General features: G+C 45.6%; 1 protein-coding gene across 5 annotated transcripts in view; it reads left to right on the plus strand.

Moving 5' to 3' along the window:
- The first annotated feature begins 1,641 nt into the window (after window positions 1-1,641).
- Window positions 1,642-25,579, plus strand: part of PRKCQ (protein kinase C theta) — a 147,931-nt gene continuing 123,993 nt past the window's right edge. The window contains exon 1 of one of the 5 annotated variants that reach the window (XM_047755233.1): window positions 1,642-1,759. Coding sequence is in view for 4 of the 5 variants with exons in the window: in XM_047755236.1 (XP_047611192.1) it covers window positions 3,433-3,527 (95 nt within the window). In the remaining variant the exon portion in view is untranslated. Of the gene's footprint in view, window positions 1,760-2,812; window positions 3,528-25,579 lie in introns of those variants that run through there. The other 4 variants (XM_047755236.1, XM_047755232.1, XM_047755237.1 and 1 more) reach the window with 4 other exon arrangements.

A 25,579-nucleotide genomic window follows, 5' to 3' on the forward strand; every position in this document is an offset into this window, starting at 1 on the left:
CCTGTGAGCCAAGCTCTGGTGACATCACAATGAGCCGGGAAAGCTGAGGTTCCTCCACCTTCACGCCTCCTGGATCTGTTCTTCCAAGAGGGGACAGCCTCTCTGTTGGATGTTCCTTGCCTGAAGGTCCACTCAGTGCTGCTGGATATTGATAAATGTGGGAGACACCATGCTTTTCAGGGAACATATTCTTATGTTTAAAATGTGTGTGTGGAGTTCCTGTTGTGGCTCAGTAGGAACCACGAAGCTGAGGGTTCGATCCCTGGCCTTGCTCAGTGGGTTAAGGATCCAGCGTTGCCATGAGCTGTGGTGTAAGTTGTAGACACAGCTTGGATCCTGAGTTGCTGTGGCTCTGGCGTAGGCTGGTGGTTACAGCTCTGATTTGACCCCTAGCCTGGGAAGCTCCATGTGCCGCAGGAGCAGCCCAAGAAATGGCAAAAAGACCAAAAAAAAAAAAAAGTGCTTTGCTTTGCTGGATTCCTACACATCAGGGGAAAGAGTCACCACTATCTGGCTTCCGAGCATAGGCGTCCCACAAGGCAGCAATGTGAATTAGGTCACCAAACTCTTCTGGGCCTCAGGTTTTCATCTTTAAAGGTCTGGAACTTGTTGTAGCCTGAGGTCCTTTGCAGGTGATGATCTATGTGTCCAGGATCAGAAGGCTGCTGATCCAAGGTTTGGGAAAGAAAGAAAGAGGGAAACGAAAGAAGGAAGGAAGGAAGGAAGGAACGAACGAAAGCAAGCAAGCAAGCAAGCAGGCAGGCAGGCAGGCAGGCAAGAGAGGAAGGAAGGAAGGGAGAGAGAGGAGAAGGGGGGAGAAAGGAAAAGAAAGGAAGGAAATAAAGGAAAAAAGGAAGGAAAGAGAAAAAAGGGAGGAAGGAAGGGGATAAGGACTTATTTCTCAGACTGCTCTGGGCTTAGCGTATTAAACCAACAAAAGCCTTAACCAAGTACATTTCAATCATTTCGGGTCATAACTGGGAAGGGAACAGCTCTGCAGTCCTGGTAACCAGCTTTAGATTTTTAACCTAAATGAAACATTAATCCCCTCGAGCACAGGCAAAGCACCCCAGTCATCCTCATCACGGTCATCATTAGCACCGCCAGGTAGGCGGAAACGTCTTCCAGTGCCAAATGCACGGGTCGGACATTACGCTGCAGCTTCCAGGGCTGTCAAGTTTAAAGCAGTGCGACCTTGGAAATGATACATGAAACGACTGTGCAGAAACCAAGTCAGAGGCAGGACCCAACCGAGGAGAGATTATCCAGCGGCCAGAATTGCACCAAATCCTCCTCTGGTGGGTCAATTGAAAAGACCAGGGTTCACCTGTCCTTTGAGCGCAAAAGCTGGCCCAGCAGCTGAAGTTCTTTTTACCAAATGACCTTGATGCTTCCCGTGGGAAGGCTCGTTTCGCTTCTCGGTTGGGTAGATGGAGAGTCACGTGCTCCTGGGGCCCCTCCGCCCCGCGCGCGGCGTGGGCTTCGGCATCCCCGGCGCGGGGATGGGTCGCGCTCTCCGGCTGGAGGCGCCGCGAGCGGAAGCGCGGGGAGGAGCGCGCGGCGCGCGGGGCGGGCCCGGAGAGAAAGCGGTGCGCGGCGGGCGGTGCGCGGGGCCGCGGCTCCGGGGCGGGCGTCCGGGGAGCCGGCTTGGCGGCGGGGCTGCGGGGTGACGAGCGCCCTCTGGCCGGCGCCGCCCGAGGGCGCACCCATCGCGCCGGCCGCCCGCGTCCGCCCGCGCCCGCACCGTCGCTGCCAGCAGGTAGGTCCCCGCGCGGGTCGCCGGCCGGGGGTAGGGGGTTCTCGGGGTGGCGGGGCCGGGACCGTGCGCCATGCGAGGGGCGGGGGGTGGACACCCAGCTCGCGTTCGGGCTCCGATCCGGTCCAGGAAGGGGCGAGCTGGACGCCAAGGGACTCGGCGAGAGCGCTGGGAGCTACGAACTCTGGGTCTTGTTTCCGTGGTTTTTTGAGCGCGGCGCGCCCGGGATGCGCGGATCTCGGCCGGGCGGAGGCCCCCGGGGCCGGGGCGCTTCCTCTTCCTTGTCGGTTTTCTCTCACCTGAACTACTGGGGTGGGAGGGACGGAGGGAGGGAAGGAAGAGGGCGGCGGAAAGTTTTCTGTGCTCCGGCACACACTGGAAAGGAGAGGTGTTTGATGCTGGTGGCAACCGGTTCACGGAGCGAAGTCTCTTGTTTTCTTGGCGTTTGCTGGTGAGGCGGACGGGGCTGCCAGCACACCCTTGGAAACAAACCAAGCTTCTTTCCAGGGGTCTGGGGCAGGCCGGGGGAGGGGCGGCGGGGGTGATAGATTAAAAAAAAAGGAAAGGAAAAAAGCCTGGCGTTCACCCTTGTGTGAGAGTGCCTTACAGCTTTGAGGGCCACCTGTTAAGAAAGTAGAGTTTGTGTCTTTTTGTTGGGAAATGGACCTTGCATGCTCAGGGCTCGGCGCCTCCCGAGTGTGAAGGAAGAGCGGCCTTAGGGGGGCTCCCCCGGGAGGCGCTGGCATTCCCGCAAGGAGAGCGTCCTGGGGGGTGTCCTGCTCAGAGTGGAGCTAATAGAAGATGTTCACCGATGGGCCAGGCTGACAAGGGGGTGGGGGGAGTGACGGGGGAGAAGGGTGAGGAGACTGGCCTGTCCCTGTCCAAGGACGGGAATAACCCATCCTTGGGCAGCGTGCTGGTCCTGCGGGGTGCTGCCCTTCCTGAGTGCAGGTCTGGGTGCCCCTCCCTTGCACTGTTTCCTACAAGCCGTGACCACCGCCATCCTTTCCTGGCCGGGATATTTGACAGACAAGCCCTAATTGTAAAGTGGGGTTCCCTATTCCCACGCTACACCCCGGCCTTGGGACTCACCCTCTTCATCCCCCACCACCACTAACTTATCTTTGTTAACTTGTAAAATGGCAGTCTTAGTGCTGACGCTTAATCTCTTTTTTAAAAATGCTGTGTCTGGTGGGAAGGAGGGTGACATTGACTAATTTGGTTGCACATTACTTTTGAAGTTTATGCACAGCTGTTTAAAATCCCTCCGAGATGAGTGCCATTGTTTGAGGCAGGTGTCTGCCGCAGACTGAGCTCCCTAGTCTGTCTGCTGCTGATTGAACGTACATATATTTAAAGATGCAGCCAAGGAGGAGCTTCTGAAACCTTCAAAGCCTCAGCTGTGGAACTCCTCCACGTTAGCAATTAAGTTAAATTAAGTTGGTTTGTTTGGGCCCCTCTCCCCATAAACTTTTATCTCTGATTTCAGAAGTAACCTGTTGGCCATCAACAGCCTTTGTTTCAGTCCCCTGCGATTTTTCTTGTCAACTTTTCAAATGTAAACTTCCAGGGAGGACTCTTGTCACCACCCTCCGCCTTGTCATTTCACTTCCGCTGTTGTCTGGTGTGATAGTGGCTCGGGATGGCAAGTGGCTCTTGGGCAAGCCTCTTTGAATATGCTCCTGCCGGCCCCACCTCCCGCCAACAGAAACTCTCTTTTTGAGTCCACTTGGAAGAGACATGGGTCAAGGACTGGAACTTTCTTTTGCAGGTGTGTCGCTTGTCTTCTGGGTATGCAGGGGTATTGCTCAGTCAGTCACACTGTGGTCCTTCAAATCGCAAAGATCCCTTTCAACGTGGAGACCAGATTTCTCTTGTTCACAGCAGGTTCCCTTGAATTGTCCATTGTCTTTGGCCATTTTTTTTTTAATGTCTCTGATGCCGTTGTCGTGTATTCTCTCTCTCCTGTGGAAAAGGTGAAATTCTTCTGTGTAGTGAATTTGATGTTTTATCTAACATTCCATGTGGAGTGGGTCCAGGATTGGCTTTCGAGAGTGGGGACTTAGGGTGCAAATCGGTAACTGGCATTCAGGAGGAAAACGCCACAAATTCCCTTATAATGCAGAATTTATTGATGGGATGTTTGCCTTCCTTTAAAATAGGAATTGGAATCAGCACTGTTTTTAATGCATGTCATGTTTTAGAGTTACTGAATATGTTGTTTGCCCCTGAAAGTATCGTCATCTAATGTGACTGTTTGTTAGTAAGGGTATATTTCAGGTGGCTTACTTTTTATAGGGTTCAATCTTTTATCTGTTTTACCAAGTAATTGTTACAGATAATTTAATTAAAATTAAGATAGTTATATGATGAAAAATCCCAGAGAACACAGATGTATCATGTGATTTTATATGTATATGATTTTGTTGCCCCAAATCAGGTTGTCATTAAAGGTAGGGAAATTAGTCCTCTGGTGACATATGTAGCATTAAACTCATTCTTTCTTTTTCTGACCATTATTTTAAAACTTTAAGTGTCTTCGTTTTCAAGCAGCAATGCATCCAGCTTGGCTTTTTAATACCTATTCTAGCCATTAAGGCAGAAATCAAAAGAAACTCATAGAAAAACATGATGCTGGGGCAATGTTGAGGCAGAACAATGAAATAAAAGGTGTTTCCTTGAAATAATGCGAACATCTCATCATTTTAACCTGTCAAGCATTTGTGCCCAGATTCACACTGCTCTGTCATCTAAAAATATCTTTGGGGCAAAAATAGAACCAGAGGTTTCTGAAATTAGAAATAACTCACCCCAAGCCTGGAATCATAGATTTCTGCTCTGGGATTAAATTCGCAGATATTTAAAGGCACTCACTCTAGCATCACATACTTCTACAGGTCGATGTTAATTTTCAAATTAAGCTAATAATGATAGTAATTGGAGCCAATGAAAGCAAGAAGGTATGGGTTTATTGATGCATTATTACTAATAACTTATGTGCCAGATAGTATACTCAGTTTTAGTTGTATCTGGCAAAGATGACTGCCTCATTAACTCTTCACAAAGTATATTGATATATTTTATAAATTTGATATCACCTTCATCACCACCATCATCATCCACATTTTGCAGATGGGGAAACTGAGGCTCAGGCAGGCTAAGTCCCTTGTTTGCCCGGCTCTTGCAGCTGGCAAGTGGTAGAGTCAGATTTGTGTGACCACCAAGCAGTTGCCAAAAAACCTCAGATCTGGGCAACCTGCCAGTTCTTTTTTTTTTTTTTCCAATTGTGGCAAAATGCACACATAGCAAAGTTTACCGTCATAATCATTTGTAAATGTGCAGTTCAGTGGCAGTTGAGTTCTCACTGTGCAACTGTCATCCCTCTTCATCAGCAGGACCCTTTTCATCTTGCAAAAGTGAAAGTATGGATCCTTTCAACACTAACCCTCACCTCCCCTTCCTCCAGCCCCTGGAAGTGTCCATTCGGCTGTCTGTCTCTGAATTTCACTACCCTAGGTACTTTGCGTAAATAGAATCATACGGTATTTGTCTTTTTATGAGCTGCTTATTTCACTCGGCTTAGTGGCTTTCAGATTCATCTACGTTGTCGTCTGTGTCAGAATTTCCTTCCTTTTTTTGAGGCCGAATAATACGATGACGTATGTATACACCACATTTTGTTTATCCATCTGTTCAGGGACGCTTGAGTTGCTTCCATATTTTTGGCTGACGAACAAGGCTGCTGTGAAATGGGTGTAAAAAACCGCTTCATCTCTGATTCACATTCTTTTGGCTATATACCCAGAAGTGGAATTGCTGGCTTAAATGATGGATCTGTGTTTAATCGTTTGAGGAGCCGCCACACGGTTTTCCATGCCCGCTGTACCATGTCGCATTCCCATCGACAGTGCACAAGGGTTTGAGTGTCTCCCCCTCCTCTCCCAAGCTGGTTACTTTCTGGTTTTTGATAGTTGCCATCCTAATGGATGCAGGATGGTAGCCAATTAACTTTTTACCAAATTGTTTGATGCCTGGCCTCAGGGTCTCTGGGTGGATGCTGCTCCCGAGTTTGCTGCTTTTTTCTGATCTCCTCTTATGCTTGTGTCCCGCTTGCTAGTGCAGAATAATTGGAGGGATTACTACTCCAGGGTCTCCTGAAGGACTGAGTAAACCATGGACAGGAGGGCTCCTAGCAGATATACATGTGGTCCCTCTAGTGAGGGCTGCCCCCTCTCCTGTCCAGGACCTGCTGATTTAGAAAGAGATAGTTGTCGAGAATAAGTGGGCATATGGCATTGGTGTTGGCATTGATGACAGTGTGCAGAACAGACACGCTGCAGGAAATGAGTTAATGGTTGAGTTATCTCCGCTATGTAATCAAAACTAGATGAACTCTCAGGACAATGGACAGAACCCAAAAGCTGATGGCTGTGCATTCATCCATCAAGCTTTTGTGGGGTGCCTCAGAACCACATACTGTGCCCTATAACCCATAGGGGAGATGCAGCCAGGTAGAGAGGGAAGTATCATATGATAAAGTGGGATGTTGTCATCCTGCGTTTACATTGCATCATGTCAGTTTATAGTATCATGGTGTGCGACTATGTTATAGATTTGTTTAATTTGCTTCCTCCTCAAGACTGTGAACTCCCTGAAGGCTGGCATTTGTCCATAGCTGGAGTCCCAGGTCCTGCGATGGGGCTGGCACATAGCGAGCCCCCAGTAGATAGCGCAGAATGAATGCATAAGCCCTGCGCTAAGGACATCCATGGGGCCATGGGAGCACTAGACCTGGGGTGCCTGAGATGTCCCAGAGAAAGTGACAGCTCAGCTGAGACCTAAAGGGTAGGGGAGGATGCTCTGGGAGGTGGGAACAGGGTTTTAGGATCGCCTGTGAGCAGACATTCTAGGCAGGAGGGAACAGTTTGGTTTGAGCACAGCAGGTGAATGAAGAAGAGCCGTGTGAGCCCAGAAGCTCCCCCTCAAAGTGTGCTGTTGGCGTCAACTTCCGCTCTTTAGTTGAAAGTGCAAAGAGCAGACCCTTGATTGCCCTGGACTGTCGTCTTCCTCTCTTTCCCATTGCCCGCCTTCGGAGCCGTTCACACCAGGTAGATGCTAAAATTAGCAGCTAGCAAGTCGGGTGTTGCCAAGATATGAGTGAGTTTCCAAAGCAAACCCAGTGCTGTGAGTTCACAGTCAGATCAGATGACTCTTGACAGCCCAGGTGAGCAAGAAGCCAAGTCTTTCATGAAAGTCAGCTGACGCCTCTGTCTTGCAGGATGGGGAGTTCACGTCAGCTGTGTGTTTAGTGTTTGAAGGGCAGTAGTCTTCAACATTTTCCCTTCTATGGTCTGTTTATGTGTTGTTTGCAGTGATATAAAAACAGGCCTCTCACCTAGTGTTTTTGAAACTGCAAGACGCCACCCATTGTTGATGAACGTAACTCGTTGCAGTGGAACAGGCATATCTTTAAACATGAAGTAGAAGATAGTAGGAAAAAAAGAATGTGTACATATGTATGACTGGGTCACTCTGCTGTCCAGCAGAAATTGACCCAACACTGTAAATCAATTATACTCTAATAAAAATAAAATTTAAAAAACCCATGAAATAGAAGAGAAAACGCAAGAGTGAATTTCAAGTAGCAAGAGTCATTCATGAAATTTTGCTTCGTGGAGTTTGGGACATGTGTCTTACCTAAAACTTTGAAAATTACGGACATCTGATGTTTAGTTTCCTGTAACATCCCTTTAAGTCATAGAGTCACACAGACTCAGGCCTGGAGGGAGGCAGGAGAATCAGAGAGGAAGTGGAATTCGTTGCATGGGCATCATTCCAGGTGCCTGGATGCATGGGATCACTTGCTCCTCAAGTCCTGCTCACTGGGCAGATCATCCACGGTTTATAGAGGGGATGCTGAGGCTTGTAGAGGTTGAGAAACTTGATCAGGTATCTTTTTGCATTGTAGTTTTGTCCAGATAGATGCCCAGGCGTGGGATTGCTGGATCATATGGTAGTTCTAGATTCAGTTTTCTAAGGAACCTCTATACTGTTCTCCATGGTGGCTGCACCAGTTTATATTCCCACAAGCAGTGCAGGAGGGTTCCCTTTTCTCCATACCCCCTCCAGCATTTGTTATTTGTTGACTTAACAATGATGGCCATTCTGATCAGTACGGGGTGGTACTTCATTGTAGTTTTGATTTGCATTTCTCTAATAATTAGTGATGCCTGTTGACCACCCATATATCTTCTTTAGAGAAATGTCTATTGAGGTCTTCTGCCCAGTTTTTATTGTGGGTTTTTTTTTGTCTCTTTTGTCTTTTTAGAGCTGCACCCACAGCATATGGAGGTTTCCAGGCTAGGGGTCTAATCAGAGCTGTAGCTGCTGGCCTACACCACAGCTCACAGCAACACTGGATCCTTAACCCACTGAGCAAGGCCAGGGGTTGAGCCCTCAACCTCATGGTTCATAGTCAGATTCGTTTCTGCTGTCCCACGATGGGTACTCTGGGTTGTTTGTTTTTAATTGTTGTTGACTTGTATATTTTGGAGATTAAGCCCTTGTCAGCTGTGTCATTTGTGACTCTTTGCTCCCATTCTGTGGGTTGTCTTTTCATTTTTCTTATGGTTTCCTTTGCTGTGCAAAAGCTTGTAAGTTTGATTTTGTTATTTTTGTTTTTATTTCTGTTGCCTTGGGAGACTGGCCTAAGAAAACATTTGAACGGTTGATGTCGGAGAAAGTTTTGCCTGTGTTTTCTACCGTATGATGCCACTATGTGTGGAATCTAAAATGTGGCACAAATAAACCTGTCTACAAAACAGAAACAGAGTCACAGACATAGAGAACAGACTTGTAGTTGACAAGGGGGAGGGGGAGGAAGTGGGAATGGATGGGACTTTGGGTTGGCGGATGCAAACTCTTACATTTAGAATGGATGAGCAATGAATTCCTACTGCACAGCACAGGGAACTACATCCAATCTCTTGGGATAGACCATGATGGAAGATAAATTGAGAAAAAGAATGTATATACATGTATGACTGGGTCACTTTGGTTGTAGAGCAGAAATTAGCAAAACATAGTAAATCAACTATAATTAAAAAAATTAAAGAAACTTGATCAAGGGTCACACAATACATTACTAGCCGTGAACCCTGATATCTTGGCTCCTAATTTAATCTTTTTTTGTCTCCATGGGTCGTATTCCCAAAGTTTGTTCATCAGTTGGCTGTTCGGGGGCAGTGTCTTCTTGGGGAGAGCATTGTAAGCATATTCCACATTTAAGAGGAATATGAACTTTGGGATATAGCACATCAGCTTCTTAAGGAACCACATCACTTAGGAAGAAGTAGTATTGATTAAACAGGCCAAGGGTGGTTGGACCTGAAATTGACAAAGATGACAATGGCTGCTTTCTCCTCCCCTGGAAGCTTTCCCCTGGCTGCTGGGAGAAGACAGCCTTGACAGTGCCACACAAGGCCATGTGCTTTCCTCTCTAAAGCAGGGCTCCCTGGAGCAACACCCAGTCCCACTGATGGCTTCTCTGGACCCATCCTTCCATTTTTGACAAAGCAAAAAAAAAGCATCAGCCTCTGTCCAGTGTTTACCCTCCACTGATTCTCTGGAGTCCATTTCTTCCTCCTCCTTGGGAATCTCCTTCTTGGGTTATGCCCACTTTCACCTGTATTTTCCTTCCCCGCCCCACTCCTGGCCCCGATCTCACTGCAAAGGCAGACTGAACTCCCTCCATCCCTTCTTTGAAGAAAAAGACAATTCTTCTGTGATTCTTCCGTGCTTTTCTCCAGCTCCTTTCTTCTCTCTTTCCTCATTTTCTCAACCAGATTCATTACATTTCCCCCCTCCCCTGCTCCTCCCTTCCTTGGCCCCAAACATCCAGCTTTGCCTCTGCTGCCTCTGGGAATCTGTCACACTCATGCTCCCTATTGCTGATTTTTGCTAAATTCCACTCTTCTCTTCCTTGACTTCTCTGCAGCAGACCATGCAGCGTTCTCAGAGCAACTTTCCCTCCTCTCGCACCTTCCCCTTCTCCTTTGCAAGTTACAAGCCTCTCCTTTCTGTTCCATGGAAGGTTGATGTCCGTCAGTGTTCTCATGCCATGGGTAACCTCATCCCTTACTGACCGTGAGAGCCATTTCCTCACTGACCTCTATCCAGCCATGACCTATCCAAGGTCCTCTCTTGCAGCTGGTTGATGCTCCCATCCAGCATTGCATGACCCAGTCTGCAGGCATTGCCTTCCCCTTCCTCTTGCCGCAAATACCCGCTCCCAGTCTTCTCTGAACCTTGTGCTGGCATCATCTGTTCCAGCACAAGCTGAGATCTGAATGTTTTCCTTGACTTCTCACCTCCACAACTCACCCCAACCCAAGTTCTGTGTTCCACCCCCTGTATATCTTTTTATTCCATCCACCTTCTCCCAGCCGCACTCAGTGTGCAGGCCACCACCGTTTCTCTCCTGGATTACTGCCAGAACCTCCTCACTGGTCTCTGTTACTATGGATTGTTCTTTACACTGCCGCTGGAGGATCCTTCTAGAACCCAGATCTGAGTTGATCACACCTTGCTTTAAACTCTCCAGTGGCTACCCGGTGTGCTTGGAATGAAACCCAGACTCTGTCACGTGAATTAGAGGTTCAAGTTGGTCTGCACTCCCCTGTTCCCTCCAGCTGCATCTCTGCAGCACCGCACACATCACGTTCCTCCAGGTCTGAGCCTCTGTGGGTTCCATGTATCCTGTTGCCTCATGGAACTTTCTGCCCTACCTCTAAACCTCTCCTTCCTTTGGCTATTCTGTATGTTTTCAGTGCCTAACTTAAACATCTTCCTGAAAACTCTTCCTGATCCTCCAAATTAGGACTTTGTTTCCTCCCACGTGTTCTCAAAGCACATGCGAGAGCATCTATATACATTTCTTCACACCATGTGTGGCAACTGATCAATACGTGTTAGCTGGCATAGCACTCAGTCTGATGCCATTATTGGTTTTGCTTTAGACGTCCCCAGTAGATTGTAAACTCTCTGAGGATGGAAGGCACATTCTCTCTTATTCTTGGTTAAATCTCTGGTATCTAGCACTGTATCCAATATATAGCAGGTGCTGAATAAATATTAACAGAATAAATAAATGAGCCGTAGGTTTTAGAGCCTGTGAGGTATAAGAGATAAGAGGAAAGAAGTCTGGTCTAAGAGTTGAAATGTCTGCACAGGTGGAATTATTATGATTTTCAGCAGGCAGGTCTCTGGAATTATCTAGATACATTCTACTCAAGTCAGAGTTGAAGGTGACAGGAAACATTTAAATATACCAATAGGCGACTTGCAACAAGGGAAAAAGCTCCTTCTCCCTATCTCCACCTCATCCTCCTAGTTTCTCACTTTGCTGAGAAATGCCAAGAATAAAAGGAAAAAGATTGAGTTAAGAATGATCAGGAAATAGAAAAATGATAATGAAGTATTCTGAAATATCCTACAATGGATGAGGCAGTAGGTAGGCATTAAATGCAGTTATACAGGGAACTCAAAATCCTTTTAATAAAAAGAAAATATTAAAGGATAAAAGAGGTTAAAAAGCTTAATGAAACAGTACAGGATGTTAAGGATTCTTCAGAACAAAATCATAATGATCTTAAAATTCATTAAGAAAGGTAAAAGTGAGTTCCTGTTATAGCACAGTGGTTAACGAATCTGACTAGGAACCATGAGGTTGAGGGTTCGATCCCTGGCCTCACTCAATGGGTCAAGGATCCAGCATTGTCATGAGCTGTGGTGTAGGTCACAGACGAGGCTTGGATCTGGTGTGGCTGTGGTGTCAGATGACAGCTACAGCTCCGATTGGACCCCTAGCCTGGGAACCTCCATATGCCACAGGTGTGGCCCCAGAAAAGAAAAAAAAATGTAAAAGACTAATACCTTTGAGAATTAGGATGATAAAGGCATGCCAGAGATTAAATACAAGAGCATTCAAAGAAAAATGTCTTTAAAGAGTAATAAACTATTTAGGGGCCTCACTTAAAGGTAGAATAACCAAAACCATGAAACCAGAGGGGAGGAAAAGCAAAATCATTTAAAGAAGATTAAAAATAAATCCCAACAATAATCAAATAAAAGGGGCATGGGCAATCAAGCCACAGCTAAAACAGTGTTGAAACTGGAGCTTAGGTTCTGGACTAATACCTTAAAAGCCCATGTAACCTTAGCGGGATTTCAGAGACAGTTTTTAGGGTATTTGCTAAGTGAATGGCATTATGTTTTGGGGGGGCATTGCACTGTGCCTTCCACTGTGACATTTCTCTCCTTGGGGGGGTGGGTCACATAAAGGCAACCAAATAGTTATGCTCATCTTTGCCGATTATAAGGGAGACCTTTCACACTGGGTAAGATGCAGTCCCTGCGTTCCAGAGCCTAATGCCTCTTCCAGCCAAAGTGCCCCACTCCCCTTTGGGAAACAAGAAAGTAAGGTGGCCCTTACATGCGTCCCTGCCCTTGTCCATGAAGCCTCTTCTCAACCAGAGTCCCTCTGACGATGCCCCAAATAGTGTCGTCCTGTGTTACACCTGGGCAGCTCATACTGTTCTTACCACCTTCTCATGCTTTCTTGTGTCTCTGGGGTCTTGTGGTTTCTGTCCAGCCCCAAACCAGAGCTTAATGATGATATTTTAATTAGTATCTCCTGAGGAAGCTCCCCTGTTCCAGCTATCCTGTTCCCTTCTCATGCTTAAACACTTGGCAAAGCTCAGATGCCTCTTGACTTAAGCTCGTGAGATGTCTCCTAGTTGGGGAATATGTTTTATTTTGCTCTCCTTGCCAGCAGGAAGGATTCTGGTGATGAATATCAGCTTTTCCAGGGCCTACTCATTAGTGCTAAGAGCCCTGAGCACTGTAATTTTTGCCAATATTCTTTTTTTTTTTTTTTGTCTTCTTAGGGCTGCACCTGCAGCATATGGAAATTGCCAGGGCTGAATTGGAGCTGTAGCCGCCGGCCTATACCACAACCACAGCAACGCTAGATCTGAGCCATGTCTGCAACTTACACCACCGCTCACCATAATGCCGGGCCCTTAATCCATCGAGCGAGGCCAGGGGTCAAACCCACATCCTCAGGGATACTAGTCGGGTTCTTAACCTAATGAGCCATAAAGGGAACTCCCTGTCCATATTCTTAAGGTGGATTTGGGGGAATCTGACTAAGAAGTGGTCTGTGGGGCCAAGTACATCATCCCCTTTGGGCACATTGACTCCTGTTTGACCAGAGTCTAGATTAGTGACCTGCCGCCTTCCTCCTACCCCATGCCAAGGTCTGGGTTCCAGTCCCTCTGCCTGGCTTGCTAGCTCCCTTGCAGTAAATAAGGACATTTGGGAGTTGGTACCAGGGTATAAAAATCCAGAGTAGGCGGTCCTTCTCAGCAGGAGAGACTGAAGAGCAGCTCTGGCATCACAGGCACCGTTCCCCCTGCCTTTGCCCGCCTTTTTCATGGCTGTGCCAGTCTTTCTTAACATCCAGCAGTGAAGGCAGATAGAAAGGGTGCAGACAGACATAGGGGCTGGGAGATCCGCAATCTCATTCCTGCTTTGCCATATTGACTGTGAGATGAGTGAGCTGGAGGTGGGTGCACTAGGACCCCTCTTGATCCTAATATTTTATACCTATTTTGGGGGGAGGGGAGGGTGGTTCTTTTGATATTTACCCATTCCAGTCACACCAGGACGCTGCACAGCATCTGGGTGGCTACATTTCATGGCTCCCAGGCTGTGGTTAGCCCATTCACAAGCATGGGCGTAGACTGGAAAATATTACCAACCCTGAAGTGTGTAACGCTTCACCAGTAAACAGGAGTGCAGTCACCCAGATGCTGAAACCATTCAGTGGCCCTTGGGATTCTACAGATGAAGACCTCACAGAACGGCAGTAACACACTGTTTTCTTCTACGGTGTTCATGATGGTTGGTGGTACAGAAATGCAGTAACAACCAAGGGTTCTCAAAAGGCAGGTTCCCCAAAAAAGAACAGCGTGATTTCCTCAGTGGGCTTTGTTTCTGGCAGGTAAGATCAGAAGCCATAGCAGCTGGATAGCATCTTATCCCCTCTAAGATTGGGAACTCTTTTCATCCTTCTGCATCAGTCATTTGAAAAGAAAGTCACATGAGCATCTTGGGACATGTTTAGGCTACAGATGGAGTGATATGAACAGTGACCACAAATAAACTCTTTCCTAAGATGAACTTGAGTTACTGCACTTCTTGCATGCTACCAAACCAATCCTAGATCGTTTTCTAAAAATCCTTTTAATGTCAAAATAATTTGGTGAGAAATAACTTGCATAATTCCAACTTCGGAAGGAGAGTTAGCTTAAATATTTGCCAGAGGTGCAACACAAAGTCCTTTAACCCTCCTTTCTCAATTCCAATATAAAGAAGGATTTTACTACTGGGATTCTTTTCTAGTTCCTGGACATTGAGATTCGTTATTATTTATAGCACACTTGCAATCTGTAAGGAAAAGTACTTTAGGAAAGAAAGCCGTGTGAGCAGTAGGAAAGGCTTTGTGTTACTTATTAAAATATAATAGGGAGTTCCTGTTGAGGTGCAGTGGAAATGAATCCGACTAGGAACCATGAGTTTGCAGGTTCAATCCCTAGCCTTGCTCAGTGGGTTAAGGATCCAGCGTTGCCTTGAGTTGTGGTGTGGGTCGTAGACGTAGCTTGGATCTGGCATTGCTGTGGCTGTGGCATAGACCGGAAACTGTAGCTCCAATTTGACCCCTAGCCTGGGAACCTCCATATGCCATGGGTGTGGCCCTAAAAAAAAATAAATAAATGCATAAATAAAAATAAATAAATACTTAACCCCAAATTGCCAGTATTGCTAAGCGTAAGCCAGCACATAATTTTAGAAATTGATGAAGGCAAACTTATCCATTCACAGTTCACCATTAGTGATGCTGAAAAAGAGACATGTCAACACATAACCTTATATTTGAATTTTATCAGTTCCATAGAAGCGAAAGGAAGAAAGGCAAGCCCTTCTCTTCTGAAAGCAGTCTAGAGGTGTTAAGAACAGAGAGAACGTGTCTTCATTTACATACATAAAATCAGTTTTCTCCGGGAAAAATATTGTAGATGTTTTCCTGAGGAAAAATAGTCTGTACCTCTGGATCTAAATATCTAGACACCAAGAGAGACCACACTGATGACTCAAGTACTGATCTATCTCAAGACACTTAGCAATACAGCTAAGGAAGCAAATTATGTAAAGAACCACCAAACATGTTGCAGGGCCCCAACGTGAGACACATAATTGTTTGGATATTTGTCTAAAAACTACCAGTAGGAAAGTTCAGACTGAATTCCAGGGAATTTTAATCCGCACGCCACATTTTCTTAGCTTTTTGCAAGATGGAATCAGGATTATATTTTCTAAGAACCGCTTTTTAAAAAGCTTGAGCACTAATCAGTGAAGTGGGACATAAGTCTGAAATAAGATTTGGTAATTAGTAGTCAAGGGAAGTACAACTTAACACATGTGGGAAGAGGGTCCTTGTTACTGTCCTGAACTTGTGAAGGCTGCAGCATATGACTTATTTGACCGAGAGTATTGGTTTGGATACCAGTCACTATGTAACAGGCTTCTCCAAAACTTAGTGGCTCAACACAGCACCATTGTATTGGCTCATTTCTGTGGATCTGGCATTTGGGCTGGTTCTGCTGCTCATAGCATCACTTGGGGTCTCATGAGGTTGTGGACAGATCCGAGAGGGGTCACTCATATATATGGCGCTTGGTGGGTATGTCTGGACGGGGGGGACCACCCTGCTCCCTCCCTTTCTATGAGGCTACCTTGGGCTTCCTTTCATGGTGATTAGATCCTAGAGTGAGTGTTCCCAACACGCGAAGCCTCAAACCTTTTAAGGGACAAACCAAGAATTCCCTGAGCATCCTTTCTGTTGGGCTCTGCTGGTCAAAGCAAGTCCCAGGCTGGCCAAGATCACAGGGCAGTATGATGCTCATGCAGCCATCTTTGGAAGTACAGCCTCGCACAAGTATTTAGGCGTTATAACGTTTCACCTTTATTTTCCGAGGTGGAGCCTCTAGCCTCCACCCCCTCCACTCTGCTGAGCGAAGGACCTGATGAAAACAGAAATCTGACCACAGTTTTCTACCTTGCTCCTTGTCACCTACAAAGTAAGATGCAGGCCCTTGGCCTGGCTTGCCAGGTCCTTTCTGGTCTGTCCCCTGCCTGCCTCTCCAGCCTCCCTTCTCACAAGACCCCAAGCCCTGCCTTGACCTTGACCTGCCTCTCTTGCACAGCTCCCCTGGGCTCATGTGCTGGGGAGCAGGGTGGACCTCTTCCCATCGCATCCTTGTTTGCTGACCCCTCGGGTATCACATCCTCTGTGAAGGCTCCCCACCCCCTGCTCTATTTTAAAACATCCTCCCTGGGAGCTGCTCTGGCTTCCTGCATGGGGGGCCACCTTGGCAGTAATAACACCCCCTCCTGGACCACAGGGTGAGCTCCTGGAGGGCAAAGATCCCAGCCTCCCCTCCAGCCCAGCCCTGCCTCGTCCCCCATGCAGCCAGTGCTCAGTAAACAGCTGCTGTAGGTAGTGTAGTCTGCACACTGGGCAGCGCAGTGGCAGAGTGCCTGGAGGAAAGACCAGAAAACCCCAAACAGGAAGAAGGCCGGCGTGATGAGGAGGAGGTCAGAGCCGTGAAGAGTGACGGAACCGAGGTGGTGGATGCAGCATTGCAAAAGTGCCACGAGAGAGAGAGAACTAGATAAACAGAGGATGAGAACCAAGCCCAGCAGCTTGGACAGAATATCCAATTAGAGCGCAGTTGGCCGTCGGGAAAGAAGAAACGCGGAGCTGACATCAGACGCGGCCATGGGTGCACAGAGATGTGGGAGCGGCGCCCCATGAGAGCATCCCAGACCTGGAATTAAAAGGCAGGGCACCCCAACTCCAAACAGTCCAGAACCTCCCTCCTCCTCACACCTCCTCAGCAGGTGACTGACTGCCAGACCACAGGGATGGGGGAGGATTGGGGCCGAGGGAGGAAGAGTTGCTGCTTCTGGGAAAACTGGGACCGGCCGGGACTCCTGAATCCCACATGATGCTCTGAATCCCACATGATGCTCATTTCACCCGGTTGAATGTTTTTCCTCCTGAGCCAGGTTGACTGAATAACACGAAAGTGAAACTGCCTGTTGCCCTTGATGCTGGTGACAAGGTTCAGGGGAAACGGCGCCACGGGGGAGGGGGGCTCCCTCCTCCCCAACCCCAAGCAGGAAGACCCGCCTTGAAGGCGCCACCACCGCCTTTTCACAAAACAACTAGAAAGGAAGTAATCATCGTGAGAAAATGTGTGTACTGCTAGATAGGGAAGGAGTGTATAACTCGGCACCCGTGGTTGTACCTAATTTAGGTTGAGCTCGCTCCACCTCCAAGTCCTCTGATCACTTTACATCTATGAAGCCACTTTAGCGGGTGCTGTGATGGTCCCCATTTTACAGATGGGGAAACAGTTTACACAGCTGGTTCAGAGTCCCAGGGCTGCTCAAGGCAGAGATCTGAACCCAGGCAGTTTGATGTCCTAGTCTGTGTTTTTCATGCTCCTCTTGGCTTAGCCTAAATTTGGCAAAATCTACTGTATCTACTGATTCATTTTTTAAAAAATATTACCTGGCCCTGGTACTAATTCCACGAAGTGAGTTTTGAGGCTTCCTTCCCTCTTTCTATCTCAGTTACCATTTGCGGAACATTTTAAAATGGCAAATTCTATCGTAGATGGACACACACACACACACACACTCGTACTGACTTCTGTAACTTGCAAAGAGTTCTTAAGAAGAAAGTTTGTTTAATTAAAAAGGAATGAGAAATGCAGCCAGATTAACATTCTTTGGTAATAACTTTGGAGTTTGAACTTCAGCTTTAGGAGGTAGTTCTGGAAATAAGAATGGTATATTGTTAGACTGTGAGATATATTTAAATTGTGTGTGTGTGTTTCTGGAGTTCCCTTCATGGCTCAGTGGTTAATGAAGCCAACTAGAATCCATGAGGATGCAGGTTTGATCCCTGGCCTCACTCAGTGGGTTAAGGATCTGGCGTTGCTGTGAGCTGTGGTGTAGGTCACAGACATGGCTCAGATCTGGCGTTGTTGTGGCTGTGGCGTAGGCCAGTGGCTACAGCTCCGATTCAGCCCCTAGCCTTGGAAACTCCATATGCTGGTGTGGCCCCAAAAAGAAAAAAAAAAGTGTTTTTCAATATGTGCATGAGGTAAATTCATAATTCGCTTTTTTGTCAGTGTGTTTTCATATCTATGAATCCCTGGTAAGAGTCAAATTAAGATTCTGATCCCTTTTATGTCTCTTATTGATTAATTATTGTTATTTTGACAAGTCCCTGAAGCATGAGATTCCAGAAAGTTCTAAGTGCAAGAAAACTTTTCTTTTGCCAGTGTTTTCCAAAGGAAAAGAATTATTTTTCATCTCCAAAAACTTATATTTTTGGGGGGGGATCGGTTTGGAAAATAATCCCCAGAAATAGAATATATGGGTCATATTTGAGCAAATGGGCAAATTTCAGAGGTTGACTATAAATAGGAAAATACAATGAATAAATAGGAAAATTAAAATAACCACTGAACTCCCATGGTGCATTGTCTTGGGGGCAGAAACCAAGTGTCTACACTTTCTGTGGCTTCTGTTTTAACCTTGCCCTTGACCTTCATGGACCCCTGCTGTGCAGTCCTCCCAGGGCAGTTTTGGGGGATTTATGGATTCAGCCCTGGAGGGGGGAGGAAGCTGTGAACAGTACAGAGGACTTTGTTTTTTCTTGGGAGTAGATTTCCCAGCAAATCAAAGGGTGACTGCCCTTGGAATGCTCCTTTCCGCCTGATCTCAAAGTGCCCTCTGTTTCGCCACCTGCAAGTGCTCACTTTGCTTTATTCTACTTCCTGACCTCCTGCCAATGAGAAGTTTAAGTGACACAGATCCTCTTAAAAATGCAAGTACCGCTGAGATTTCCTTCACATGTTAAAGTGGTTTAAAAAGTAACTTAGATGAGTTCCCTGACAGTGCAGCGGGTTGAGGATCCAACGTGGTCACTGCAGCAGCTCGGGCTGCTGCTGTGGCTCAGGTTCGACCACTGACCCAGGAACTTAGGCGTGCTGTGGGTGCGGCCAAAAAAAAAAAAACCAAAAAACCAGTAACTTCAGGAAAATGGGATTTTTTTATGGAGATGAAACAGGGCTTTATTCAATCCATACATAATAATTGTTTGTATTTTATGGCCACACCTGCAGCATATGGAAGTTCCTGGGCTAAAGTCCAATTGGAGCTGCAGCTGTCACCTATGCCACAGCCACACCGGATCCAAGCCACATCTGCAAACTACACCACAGCTCATGGCAAGGCCAGATCCTCAACCCACTGAGTGAGGCCAGGGATCGAACCCACATGCTCATGGACACTGTGTCAGTTTCTTAAGCCACTGAGCCGGGACAAGAACTCCCACACACATTGATTGATCAAGCCCTTTATTGATCATTGATCAGTGATTAATCTAGGTCTTGGGAAAGCAGGGGAGAAAAGAGGGCCAACATCCTGGGCCTCAAGAAGCCCACTTTCTTTTGGACAAGAAAGACAAGAAGAAGGAAGCAAGATAGTTTAGATCATGGCAGAACTACACAATAACAGTAAAGAGCCAAAGAACTAGAGCCACGTTTCTGGAACCTGGCCTGCTCTTAGATTACTAAGCACTAGCTTTTTATGGCAAAAAGAAGAAAAATATCTGCTATACACTCACCACCATAAAATCATGGCGAGAAAAAACAGAGTGTGGTCATCAGGTGATACAGAAAAGGCACATCCTGTCCTTTCTTAGTCCTGAGTGATGCACGGTCCCTGTGAGGGCTGGCACGGATCCCTTGTCCTTGCTGGCACCCGCCTTGGGCTTAGTGGGTGGTCCATGCTTATTTGTTGTCTAAATAGATATATGGAATCTGGCTATTGTGACTTCATTTAGTAATGAGGATCCATGCTTCTTATTTTAAAAATCCACCACTTTTTATTGCTTCTTGCAGTTTCAGTAGGTGTAGGCAGATGCGTAGAAGGAGATTGAAAGGCTCTGTAATTACTTTCCACCCACCTGCAGCCCAGGTCCCCAGGCTGTCACTCTCATTCCTCCTTTTAACTTCCACAGGGGCCACATCGGGGGAACGTGCCTCGCCGTGCTGAAGAATAGTTTACTGGAAAAGGAATAATACCACTAGTCAATTTTTAAATAGTCTTTCCCCTTTTCTTTCATCCTAAGGATGAAAAGCATCTCATAGCATTTTTCCCTATCTTAATAATATTGAAATAAAAATAGTGAAGTGTAGAAATTTAGCAAGTGCAAAGATGAACACTTCTTTCTGGACCCCTCATTTTAAAGGCAGAGATCTTGGGTCTCAGAGGAGATATTTAGGGTGTCACAGCTGATTGATGATGGAGATAAGACCACAGGGAAGGCCTTGTGGCTTCCACTAACTCTGGCTCTAACAGCCTTAATGCGTGAGACCACCTACACCAACCTCGAAAATTCAACATCAACCTAAAAATGTCACTTCTCCTCCTGAAACTAGGTGACAGGAGGTATCCTCATAAGCAAAGGGGACATGATCCAGTAGATGACACTCTTCCAACAGGCGGGGAGTTCCTGAGAACAGTTCACTCTTGTGGGCTCCCTGGAGTCAATCCATCAGCTTTCTTGTCCAAAGCACTTTCTCAGACCTATGCAGTACCCCTGATGCTTCCTTGCTAAATCAGCAGCTTAACTTATTTACCCCGTATCTTTTATCTCAGTTTTCTGGTTGTATTTTATCTAAGTCATCTTTACTTTAGTTGAGCTAAAGCTGTGGTTTTGCAAATTAAATCAGTTGTGGGTTTCTGCATATATCTCCTCCATATGTTTACTAAGCTTTTTTTTCTTTAAAAAAATAACAGTATATGTCTGTTTTCATCTTACTAGTTGTGTGATGGAAGCTTTGGTTTGCTTAAGGGTCTTTAAAACAAATTCAGAACTATTTACAAGAGCATGTTTTAAGAAACCAAAATATTTTTAAATGACTGGTTTAATCTTCATCTTTAGCTAAAGTTGAATTCCCTTAAAGTTTATCAGTTTGTCCATAATGAATAAGTCAGGTGGCTTTTGAGTCTGGACTTTAGGCAAAGAGAAGGTACTTCACATTTTTCAACATGGAAAAGATTTGGAGAGACATTCCTTATGGTTCCAGTGGAAGAGGAATAGACAGCCTGCAAAGAAAAGGGGTCAGTACTAATTAGGAATCTATTGCAATGATCTAGGGGAAAGAGCTAAAGTTCTCAAGCTAAAGGATTGAAGAGTAAAATACAGAAGAAATCATCAGATAAAATGTTTGGGTCTTGTCACACAAGAGATGGCTGTAAGAGATGAAAATAAAGGAGCACTCACAGTTGATTCCAATATTTATAGGTTGGAAGATGAAGTAGATGGTAATTCCATTGATCGAGACAAAAGAGAGGAGAGAGATGGGCGTTGAGGAAAAGGAAGAATTTGTACTTATCTTGGCTGTGCTCGAGGAGCTGGTGGGATAACAGTGGAGAGGTTGGCATGGAGTTAAAGGTATGGGACAGAAGGACGTGCAAGTACAGGTCCAAAAGATGTACTTTGTGAAGTTACTGCTAATTAGAGGGTCAACAAAGCCATCAACATGGGTGAGATTAGCCAGAAAGGAGTCAGGACAAAAGCTGGACCTGTTCCATAAATTTAGGAAAAGGAAGTGGAACCATCCAAGGAGCCTGAAGCTTGGCCACAGAGAGGGAAAAACAAAAGGAGGGAGAGAGGGGAGTCAGCCGTGTTTGTGTGACATCAAGGAGGAAGACCAAGATGAGGCAGTGGATCTGGAAACTGGGCAGAGCAAGGGCAGCAGAGTGGTGGGCAGCAGAAGCCAAGTGGCAGAGGATAGAGAAGCTGATGGAAGGTGGGGAAGGGAAGCTTCCTGGGGAAGGAGAAGCCCCAGGGCCACAACTGCAGGAGAAGTGAAGTCAGATGTGGTCAGAGGATGGGACACATGATGGAGGGGAGAGGCTGAAGCCACAAGGATGATGAGGTGGAAGAAAAGAATAGGTCAGGGATGTGGCCAGGGCTGCAATCACACACAGGGCATTCGGGCAGGGGAGGTGGAGAAGAGGTAAGCCGAACCAGAGGGGAGGGAGTTGAACAAATTCATGTCATGTGGCTGCCAGGTTCTCGTTAAAATAAATAAGCTCATCTGCTAAAAGAGAAGGCAGAGTTGTGGTTTCAGAGAATAAGGAGAAAAAGCGTGGAACAGTCTGTCTAGGAAGCAGGAAAGGAAACAGATGAGGAATGAGATTTCAAGAATATTTATGATTGTTGGCAAATTTGGGAATACATTATTGGTTGCTTTTTATTGTGGTAAAAATATACATAGCATGTCATTTACTGTTTTAACCATTTTAAGTGTATGATTTGGTGGCGTTAATCAGATTCACCATGTGCAGCCGTCACCATAACCAATTTCCAGAACTTTTTCATCATCCCAAACAAATTCTGAACACACTAAGCAGTAAGGCCCTGATACTCCCATCATGCCCTGGTAATCATTATTCTCCTGTGTTTGTGAATTTGCCTGTTTATATATCTCATAGTGTTGATTGGTTTTAAAGCATAAAATAGGAGATAATAAGAAGATAGTAATTCTAACTATAATGTTTCATAAATAAAGAGGTCATTCTTAAACCATACCCTCTCTTTTATGTTTTTGTGCAGTTTTTCTTGTTGTTGATTTCCAGTCGTATAGCATTGTGGTTGGAAAAGATGCTTGACATTATTTCAGTTTTCTAGTTACCAAGGCTTGATTTGTAGCCCAGGATGTGATCAATCTTAGAGAATGTTCCATGTGCACTTGAGAAGAATGTGTAATCTGTTGCTTTTGGATGGAATGTCCTATAAATATCTGTTAAGTCCATCTGGTCTAATGCTTCATTCAGGGCCTGTGTTTCCTTACTGATTTTCTGTCTGAATGGTCTGTCCATTGCTGTAAGGGGGGTGTTAAAGTCCCCCACTGTTACTGTGTTGTTGTTGATTTGTCCTTTTAAGGTTGTTAGCAGTTGCCTTATATTTTGTGGTGAACCTGTGTTGGGTGTGTAGATATTTAAAATTGTTATATCTTCTTCTTGGATCGATCCTTTGATCATTATGTAATGTCCTTCCTTGTCTCTTAAAACGTTCTTCATTTTAAGGTCTGTTTTGTCTGATGTGGGTATTGCTACTCCAGCTTTCTTTTGATTCCCGTTTGCATGGAATATTTCCTTCCATCCAAATCATACCCTCTATTTAGTCCACTTAAAAAATATCACTGTAATGTTATAAAATTGGTTTAATGTACTACTCTTTTTTTAATACTTAATGAGTTTTATTACATTTATAGATGTACAACCAAATTAATCTATGACTCTTAAAGTAAATCAAATTTACTTTGGAACCCCTTAAATGCCACTTCGATGCTTATTTTTGATATACATGCACAACAATCGATGTCTTTTTCTCCCCTCCAAATGACAGCACAGAACTGCAGTTTGGTAAATATTCTTCTCTCTAGCAATCTGTTTCAGAGGATTGCTTTATCCATCTCAATTTATATTGGCTGAGAGAGAAGTTCCCCAAAGTAGCCTGTAGATGCATCACTCAGAGAGATTTTACCTCTACGATATGCAAACAAATAACTACTCTGCTTTAATGTCCATTCTAGGTAACATGACAGATTTACTTCTCAAGAGGGGATTCAAATAAATCATGATGGCATTGGATTTGATTTTGGGGGTGGGTTGCCTTTTTTTTTTTTCCCAGCACCTTGCTTTGGGATCATAGATCCCAAGCTAGGGAATGAACCTGGACCACAGCAGTAAAAATGCCAGGTTCTAACCGCCAGAGCACCAGGGAACTCTCAGGACCCAGTTATTTTTAATGGAGATAATTTTCCTTCCCAATAAAAGTGAATTCTAATGAGATGTAGTGGAAGGAGTCTCTGATATTGCAGTCATCTTCCAGCAAAAGGTGACCAGATCCAGATGTGCCTCTTCCTCTAGCAGCATAGAGTGGCTGTGCCCTTACTTGATGCCTTCTAAATTTAGGGTTCTCAATGGAAATGTCATCAGCCACAGCATTTCTCATGAAGCTAGCCACCCCCTCCAAATATCGCTGACCAAGCTATCAGAAAGGGGAACTTTTCCACATCATTTCCCTACCCCAGTCTTACCCTTCCTGTCCAATTCCAGTGCCCAGCTCTGAGCCCCATTTCTCCATGGAGTTTTCTCTCTTTGGAACTGCAATTCCTTCAGAAATCCTTGAGGACTTCACCTATTTGCCTCTGTTGCTTTGTGTGTGTCATGTAGCCCAAAAAGACTGGAATCTTCTTGAAGATAGTGTTTTAATCCATAGACTCATGAGCTATCACCACCTTACCCATGAGGACATGGGACCCAGGAGGTGACGTATGTGCCCTGAAGTCACCCAGCTGAATTCAGCACATGGTGGAACTGGCTGTTGAAGTGGATGGAGAGAGAGAGAGGTGTGTTTCTTCCCTAGAATTACTTGAATGAGCTCTGCTAGAATTTGTCTTTGAGAGTGTTTTTTTTGGTGGGGGGGGGAGGTTTGCTTTGTTTTGTTTTATTGTTTCTACTGCTAAGAAGCACCTTTTTGTCCTGAAGACCTTCCTCCAGATAAAAGATACAATTCCATACTATTAGTTATAGTTCAAATTTTTTTTTTGTCTTTTTGCTATTTCTTGGGCCGCTCCCGCGGCATATGGAGGTTCCCAGACTAGGGGTCAAATCGGAGCTATAGCCGCTGGCCTACACCACAGCCACAGCAACGTGGGATCCGAGCCGCATCTGCAACCTACCCCACAGCAATGCCGGATCCTTAACCCACAGAGCAAGGGCAGGGATTGAACCCGAAACCTCATGGTTCCTAGTCGGATTCATTAACCACTGCGCCATGACGGGAACTCCTAGTTATAGTTCAAAATTTTTAAAGTTATAGTCACATTTCCCATGTCCTAGAGATAACCTTGATGAAACTTTTCAAGTTCATTTTTATTTTTTTTTGGCTGTGCCTGTGGCATGTGGAAGATCTCGGTCCAGGAATCGAACCCACCCCACAGCAGTGACCCCAGCCACTGCAATGATAAATGCCAGATCCTCAACCCACTGTACCACAAGGAAACTCCTAGAGGGCTTTTTTAAAGAACTTTGCTACTATCATAATTTTTCTTTTTTTTAATTGGAATATGGTTGCTTTACAATGTTGTGTTAGTTTCAGGTGTACAGCAAAGTGAGTCAGTTATATGTGTACATGTATTCATTCTTTTTCAGATTCTTTCCCCACATAGGTTATTACAGAATTTTGAGTAGAGTTCCCTGTGCTATACAGTAGGTCCTTATTAGTTATCTATTTTATATATAGTAGTGTATATATGTTAATCCCAAACTCTTAATTTATCACCCTCCATGTTTTCCCTTTGGTAACCATAAGTTTGTTTTTGAAATCTGGAAGAAAAAAAAAAAAAGGGAGTTCCCATTGTGGCTCAGTGGAAACGGATCAGACTAGCATCTGTGAGGACATAGGTTCAATCCCTGGCCCTGCTCAGTGGCTTAAAGACCCCAGCGTTGCTGTGATCTGGCATTGCTGTGACTAAGGTGTAGGTCAGCAGCTACAGTTCCAGTTCAACCCCTAGCTGGGGAACCTCCATATGCCGTGGG

Source organism: Phacochoerus africanus, chromosome 12, assembly GCF_016906955.1.
Source record: "Phacochoerus africanus isolate WHEZ1 chromosome 12, ROS_Pafr_v1, whole genome shotgun sequence".
Classification (NCBI taxonomy): domain Eukaryota; kingdom Metazoa; phylum Chordata; class Mammalia; order Artiodactyla; family Suidae; genus Phacochoerus; species Phacochoerus africanus.